The sequence below is a fragment of the Nematolebias whitei genome, chromosome 8, assembly GCF_014905685.2.
Source record: "Nematolebias whitei isolate Nwh7 chromosome 8, NemWhi1, whole genome shotgun sequence".
Taxonomy (NCBI): Eukaryota; Metazoa; Chordata; class Actinopteri; order Cyprinodontiformes; family Rivulidae; genus Nematolebias; species Nematolebias whitei.
The window spans coordinates 3,757,005-3,764,805 of NC_056505.1; the positions used below are offsets into that span (position 1 = coordinate 3,757,005).

The 7,801-nt window shown below is 48.6% G+C and overlaps 1 protein-coding gene across 1 annotated transcript in view; it reads right to left on the bottom strand.

Annotated features, from left to right (window-relative positions):
- The window catches only part of LOC119413123 (centrosomal protein of 120 kDa), a 35,432-nt gene extending 27,939 nt beyond the window's left edge, over positions 1–7,493 (bottom strand). The window contains exons 1-16 of the mRNA XM_037680139.1: positions 7,442–7,493; positions 5,956–6,112; positions 5,635–5,749; positions 4,623–4,767; positions 3,909–4,054; positions 3,481–3,678; positions 3,176–3,394; positions 3,047–3,049; positions 2,438–2,588; positions 2,188–2,365; positions 1,955–2,104; positions 1,694–1,876; positions 1,526–1,622; positions 914–1,063; positions 389–478; positions 208–300 (exon numbers count right to left, since the gene is read on the bottom strand). Of these exons, the coding sequence (XP_037536067.1) occupies positions 208–300; positions 389–478; positions 914–1,063; positions 1,526–1,622; positions 1,694–1,876; positions 1,955–2,104; positions 2,188–2,365; positions 2,438–2,588; positions 3,047–3,049; positions 3,176–3,394; positions 3,481–3,678; positions 3,909–4,054; positions 4,623–4,767; positions 5,635–5,749; positions 5,956–6,112; positions 7,442–7,490 (2,124 nt within the window). The 5' untranslated portion in view covers positions 7,491–7,493. The remainder of the gene's footprint in view (positions 1–207; positions 301–388; positions 479–913; positions 1,064–1,525; positions 1,623–1,693; positions 1,877–1,954; positions 2,105–2,187; positions 2,366–2,437; positions 2,589–3,046; positions 3,050–3,175; positions 3,395–3,480; positions 3,679–3,908; positions 4,055–4,622; positions 4,768–5,634; positions 5,750–5,955; positions 6,113–7,441) is intronic.
- Between the last annotated feature and the right edge of the window lie 308 nt (positions 7,494–7,801).

A 7,801-nucleotide genomic window follows, 5' to 3' on the forward strand; every position in this document is an offset into this window, starting at 1 on the left:
CGAGACCTGGGTCCAGGATCCCAGCGAGACCTGGGTCCAGGATCCCAACGAGACCTGGGTCCAGGATCCCAACGAGACCTGGGTCCAGGATCCCAGCGAGACCACGGTAACGAAACCTGGGTCCACGATCCCAACGAGACCTGGGTCCAGGATCTTATCGAGACCTGGGTCCAGGAACTTCCTGTGAGTAACGGAGGAGGACCTGACCTGCAGCTCGGCCTCAGCCAGATGTTTCTCTCTCTTCTCCAGGTCTGACAGAGTTCTCTGAAGCTTCTCCTCCAGCAGGTTGAACTCCAGCTCCTGCAGACATGAACGGGTCCATCAGAACCAGGAGGAGGTTCAGGTCCAGACTCTGGTGGTTCTCACTGAAATGGGTTTAGTCTCAGACCTTCTTCCTGACCAGAGCTTCTCTCTCTCCGTCTCTCTTCTTCCACTCCGCTGCCAACGCCTGCATGTGTCTCAGCTCCTTCTCCTTCAGCTGGAACAGAACCAGCAGAACCCCGTGAGCCCGGCAGAACTCTGACGTCAGCAAACAAAGAGCTGTCGTCTCTAAACAGTCAGAAGATCATCTGAGGTTGACAGTCAGGGGACCAAGACCTGTGTAGGTCCTAGGGTTCACAGGTCAGAACCTAAAAAACATCTGAAGTTCTTCAAATCTAACAACAGAACCGTTTCAGTAAAACTGGGTCTGGACCCGGTCCCAGCAGCTTGTAGGACCCTCAGTGGGCGTTTGCAGGTACATTTGGTTCAGTCTTGATCTTCAGGGTGTAAATTACCTTCAGAGTCAGTCGGGCCTGCCGGGTCAAGACCTGAGAACTGGCAGAGATGTGTCTGACTGAACCACCTGGCCCAGTTGATCCTGGGTTCTGTTGTGTTTGGTACCAGAGCTGCAGACTCTTGAATGTCCGGTTACCTGATCATCGAACAGAACCTCCTGCTCCTCCTTCCACAGCTCCAGCTCCAGAGCTGCTCGGTACTCCGGCGTGTCTCTGGTGGACAGGCGGGCCGACGGTTCTGCTGGTACCGGGCGGGAAGGCGGCTGCGGGTCGGCTGGGAGCTCGTTCTGAAGATACATTTTAACAAACTACTCAGAACGTGACAATTATTAAAAACCGACAGAGAACCAGAACCAGATCATCACGATGAGGCTGTAAACAGAACCGGACCCATAAAACCCAACAGGAGCTCAGACCTGAAGTGAACACCAGAACCAAACGTCACCTGTTATCCATCTCTCCAGATGTTCCCGTACGCAGGTGAAGTGGTTCTGCACGACCCAGATGTTCCTGTATGACTAAGTGTACAATAAACCCGACTCCACCTTACAGATGTGGTTCTGTGTTTGTTTTGGTTCTTGTTAATCTGAATAATCTTAATCTGTTCAATCTAATTTGATGTTCTGTTACAGACCGGTTCTGTATCGGAGCAGATTAGTGTGTTTAAAAAGTGAAGGATTATAATCTTGTCAGCAGGTTTTATAAAGATGCGGTCCGGCTCGGTCCGACCCACACACACCTGGACTCACCTGTGAGGAGTCCGACAGCACCACCTGTTTGGGTCGGATGAAGCCCAGGTCCTCCAGCGCCGCCTCGTAGCTCAGCTCTGCCACCTTCTCTGAGGACCTGCAGGGAGGAGACGCACCTGGTGAAACTCCTGCAGGTGGTCGGTCATCCTGACACTCACCAAGTCCTACCTCTGAGGGTGGACCACAGGGATCTGGTCCTGATGGGTCTGTCTCCAGACCTGCTCTCCTGAGGGTCTAACGGTTCTGGTTCTGTTTGAGCTCAGCAGGTGAGACAGCAGGACGGAGGCTCGTCCAATCAGCTGGTCTCTGCAGGTGGAGCCTCGGTGCCAGAGCTCCACCACCAGAGGAACTCTGCCACAGACAAACACCAGTTCTAGAGGTTTCCAGATAAACATCGAGTCGTCAGGTGGAGGTTCTCCGTGGTTCTACCTGAGGAACGTGTCGTGCAGCTGCTGAGGCAGCGCGGCGAAGTCGAAGGCGCAGAAGGACCGAGGGAGCGACACCTCCATGTTCCTCTGCAGCTCCACAGGAGGGTTGGTCATGATGGGAGCGGCGCTGCCGAAGAACGGGTACGAGTACCTGAAACCCAACAGACACGGATGATGCACCTGCCTGTCTGGGTCCAGACCTGAAGCCCGGCGTGTCGTGACCCGGAGGCTCACCTGAGCGTGGCCGAGATGGGCTGAGGCGAGCTGGACCTGCTCAAGCTGCGCAGGTCCAGAGAGAAGCAGAAGTGATGAGCGGAGGCGGGGATGGAGACTTTAGGAGCAGAGACGCTGACGGACGACGCTCCACCTTCTGCTGTGGCCTCAAGCTGACGGAGCAGCGGAGCTCCATCATCTGCAGCCAAACATTTTCCATCAGAAGGTTCTGACGGAGCCAAGCCGCTCGTCTGAGGAGGTCCAGCCTCACCTGACGCTCCCGCCGGCTCTTTGTGGAGTTCCTCCAGGAGACTCTCTGCTTCGCTCTCGGTTTGAGGAGGAGGAGACGGAGGAAGAGGAGGAGGTCTCTGCTCAGCTGGAGGAGGTTCAGAGAGACGTGGAGCTGCAGTTTTCTCCTCCGACTGAAAACACAGATGAAAAGATGAATCGTCGTCTTTGCTCTTCTGGTTCTTCAGGTCACTGAGGTGTTTGAGAACAACGACCTTCATGAGAACAACGACCTGGTCTTCATGGTTCTGACTCAGTTTCTGCAAACGGACCTGAAAAAGATCCGTCTGATACCAAAACCTCCATCGTGTGAACCAGTTTTTAGAACTCCTACGCTCCATTAACAAAGTCCACGAGGTGAGGGAGCCGATGAACAGAAGGAGTTGTTAAATAGATTTGTTTTGTAGATGGGATTTGAACCAGCAGCTTTAGAAACTCAGAGTCGTTAGAACTCAGAAATTAAACAAAAGACCTCCAGCTGCTTCCTGAAAGTTCAAAACAACTCATTTAAAACTGGATAAATGTTCAAATGATAAACGCTGAGAGCTGAAGAAGCTGAAGCTGACCTGTGGAAGCTAAAGAAGCAGAACACAGGCTAAAGGCTAAAAGCTAAAAAGTAGCATAGAGGGAGGAAAACAGACCCAGCAGAAGCAGCAGGTTTTAAACAAGACAATGTTTTTTAAATAATTAAAGACGTTTCTCCAACTCAGGTAAAGTTTACCTGTGGAGGCCCCGCCTCCTGCCTCAGACTAACTGCCACGCCCACAGTCGGCTGCATGTCCGCAGGAAGAGACGGCAGCTTGACGCGTCTCGGCGGCTGCAGGACGAACGCTCCCTCCACGGTCGACGTCTTCGTGTCCACATCGGCCGAAGCTGCAGCCAGAGCCGAGAGGGAGACGTCGGCGCCGCCCAGAGACTGGTTCCCACAGCAGAGATGGACCTGGGGGGACACGGGACAATCGGACCACATCCAGGACAGGGACCTCCAGACCACAGTCAGGACAAGGTCCGGGTGTCTTGACCCACCTGTAAAGCGGGCTGCTGAGACAGGAAGTCCTGCAGGACCTTTTTGCTGCTGCGGATGCGCACAGAGGCGCGCTCCGGCTCGAAGCTGGGACTCAGCAGGTTCTGGAACGGCTCGCTGGTGATGTCGTTCCCCAGTAAAGAGTAGTAGAAGAAGAACCCCGAGTCCTCTGAGGACAGTTTCTTTGTGCTGGGAACCAACTGCAGCAAACAACAACAACAACAAACAAACAAACAACAAAAACAAAAACTGTGGATTTGAATCACGTTAAAGTTTTTATTCACAAAATGTCTCTAAGATTCTGCAGGTCACTAAAATAAAAAGATTTTACACGAAGACGAGCGGACGTGTCCTGATGTGGTTGAATAAATAAAAATAAGCATTAAATGAAAACAAACAGCGGAGGAGAACACCAGAGGAAGGATGTTACCTGCTCCAGGTTGGTGGCGAAGGCCACGGTGACGGACAGGACAAACATGTCCCTGCACAGATCTGCAGGTCCGACCTGATGGTACCCCTGGTCTGGGACCAGCTCGGCCTGCAGCTCAGGAAGCAGAGCAGGCACTGACGCAGAACCTGAGACAGGAGACACTTCTAATCAAACCCAGATGATCAGAACCAAAGTATTTTGTCCTGATAATCCAGATTAACGGTACACGTTTGTCACAACAGCCTCATCAGAAGATCCAACATAATAAACGTATGAAACTCGTCTTATTTCTTTGAGTTTCATACACTGGTATCAATGGGCCAAGCACACTGAAATCCGGTGAACGTTCCTGAGAACGTCTCAGAACCTTCCTGAAGGTCAGAAATGTCCACAGGAGACACCGATCAACACGATCCTGCCGTGTGACTGTTGAGCAACAAATCTTTCTCTGCAAATAATCCAGACTCGTCTCAGAGCCTGCAGCTCGAATGTCCACGTTTTCGAGCCTGGTCCAAATCTCTACGTCTCCAGCTGATAAAACCAGAAACATGGAGGTCAATGTGGGTCACGTGCACGGTCTAGACAGCCGTGCACCAACCCAGGCTGCTGGACCGGTCTCCAACAAAAGCACCTGATTAGTTGAATTTACCACCGAGTTGTGCAGAAAGGAGCAGCAGCCGGTCAGACGGAACAGCTGCAGCTCAGCAGCCTCACCTCGTCGAGGGGGGGCCTTGGTGGCTCTGAAGCCGTCCGGGGCGCGATCGGAGGCCTTGGAGTCGTTCTCCAGCACCATCCCGAGGAGGAGAGCCGGTCTCTGTTTGGTGTATTTACTGCTGAGCAGCGGATACCAGCGAGGGTCCTGAAAAACACGGAGAGTGTGGGTGTCGGTCCGGACCAGAACCCGTCCGCCGACGAGGTCCAAACGGAAAGATCCGTAACACGAGCGCATCATCAGTTCAAACTTTAAATACGTGAAATAAAACATGAAAGTTACTCGAATGTTTTTACTGTTAAATGTTTATTCAGGAATCTTTTTATTTAACCATCACGTTTATGAAACGAAGCTTCAGACTAAAAATCTTCCCAACAACTTTGTTCACTCAGAACTCAGTCAGTAAACTCAGTCATGAAAAAAACCCAAGATTTTAATAAATTAAACTCTAAATACGTGTTTTATTCAGAGCAACTTTTGTTTGAAATGCTCGTATTAATATTTTACACTAATGTATTTTATTGTTTTGTTTTTCTCTCCTACACGTTAGATAATTGTGTCTCAGCGTGGCTAAACTGTACAAATAAAATTTAATGAAACAACACGTTTTAACTTGTGTGCTCCGGTATTTTCTCTGGAATGAGTAAATACTGTTTTTTGAATGACTTCGAGGGGTCGACCGATGACTCGTGAACATATTCCTGAAGCTGCGTCTAAACAAGAACTAACAAAATTAAACGACACCATCTGAGCGAAACATCAAGTTCAAATACCCAAAAGGCTGAACGCGTTTTATAAACCTGCTCATGAATCAGGTGAGGAGCCGGTGATTCGTTTGTACTTCGGAGAGTGTTTAATAAATAAGTTTAATCTGAATAAAGGTGAAATAAACTCCTGACTGTGGATTAAAAGTAGTTCTGTGTTGAACTAAACAGCAGCAGCAAGTTCCACATCTGGAACGTGTTTCAGGATCTTGTTTGTGATGGAGCCCGCCGGCAGACAGGTGAGGTTTACCTGTGTGACTTCCTGCACCGATCTGAGGTCCAGGACGATGTACCCGACGTTCTCCTTCTTCTTACTGACCGGGTCGACGGAGAAACACTGAAGCTTGATGGGGGTCCGCTGCAGCCTGAGGACACCGAGGAAACACCGTGTCAGATCAGAACCGCCGGGGAAGAGGAACACGGAACACGTCACTTTAACAAATCAAACTACAGGAGGTCGTGTTGTTTTCACAATAAAAGCTCAGGTCGTTTACAAAATAAAACCTCTCAAGTTAAAGCCAAAAGGTTTGTGTCTTAAGAATGAGACTTTCATGGTGTCAGAGCTGCGGACCTGTGCTGGTGCAGAGTCCTGCGGTCCAGTTCCCAGGCCAGCTCGGTGCTGAACTGCGGCTGGTCTCGGTGCTCCACCGGGTCCGTGGCCAGCTGCTCGCCATCGAAGCTGGCCTGAACCACCAGACTGAGCCGCGGCCTCTTCGGGAAGTGCCGACCTGAAGACGCACAGGGTGGAACAAACACACCGCTGTTAAAGATTATAATCCATAAATTAGAGATGATGCTCACCGATCGCTGCGGTGACCTTTGACCCCTGATCCGGCGCCGAACCAAGAGATTTAAACTGGTCGGTCGCTCTGATTGGTTCAAAACTTTTAATTCAAGCAACTAAAACAGCAGAAACTAGATTATGAAAAATCCTCTTCCTGTAACAAGGATTAATGTTTAAATATTTGTTTATTGTTGTTTAATGATTTTAATGTCTTACTTTAAGCTAAAAAACGTCAACAACTCAGTGTAAAACTCATAAAAATCACAAGTAGACATTTTTAGACAACATGTTACAAATTAAATGTTTAGATTTAAATTAAACAACAAGTATTACTTGAAGAATGCACATCTGTTGTAAACGAACATCTGTTTATTTTCTGAGTTTATTTTGATTTATTGAACAGATCGTGAAGAGCAGCGATAACTGTAAAGAAAAATATACCTTGAACCAGATTATAACTCAGAGATAATCTCAATCTGAGACCCTGAAACAGAATACGGTACACATTCACATGCAGGTTTTGTTAGTCTGACCAGTGGTTCGTAAGATATTTTGCTAACGGAGTTGACTGCCAATAGTTAAAGAACATTTTAATCAAATATTTTTTATGTCCCTCAGAGTCTGTGTTGTGGATCAGTCTCAGCTACTACCACGGTAAACTTTAGGTCCATATCTGTAAAAATGAATGAGTTATGTTTGTTTTTAAGGTGAACTGGTTGTGGCGGCCATCTTGAACTGGGTTGTCAACAAAGACTAATCAGATGAAGCGCCATTGATTATTTTTATTAATGTTACTATTATTATTAATAGTGTGATAAATGAGTACAGCCAGGTGGTTAATCCCTTCCTGATTAACCACCAGATTAAAAATGAACACATGGTGTCAGACAGATGCTTCAGGTAAGAGGAGCAGGTGAGTCCGTTACCATGGTGATACTAAAGCCTCTTTCTGGATGAGCTGAACCACCTGAGTCCTCCTTAACACACCTGTCCCGTGTTGAACAGGTAGTTCAGGTAAAAATGTCTTTAACTGAGTAAACAGTTCAAAAGTTAGTCTCAGCTGAGCATTCTGTGATGAGTTATCAGCTGGAATTACCTGGGTACCGGACCCTGGACCCACAGGTGACCTGCACCGGGTCTGGCTCTTAATCCGGGTTAAAATTCTCATGTATCAGCAGATATTGAGGATATATTCGGTGTAAATGATGCGGAAGCGAACTGAGCTGCCAACCATCTTTAAAGTGAGCTGTCATCCTCCTCGGAACAAACTCACCTTCCAGGACAGAAACAACAATAAGAAGTTGGTCCGACTTGGCGGTCATGTTCACATTCTGCGGCTCCAAAGGAAAGCTGTCGGTCAGATCGGTAGAAAAGTCCTTCTTCCTTTGAATTCAGAGCTAAGTTGTTGGTATAGGAACAAAACTGCTAATTTAGGCGAAGATTAACTGAACGGAACCGACGCAAACAACCGCTTTGTTGTCAGGCTTTGGCGCCACCCATTTTATTTAAAAGCGACGGAAAAGATGGTGGAGACTAGTTAGAGCGCCCCTGCTGGTTGAATCCGGAACTACACCACCAAACTGTGACTGGAGACGGATTAGAGCGCCCCTGCTGGTTGAATCCGGAACTACAC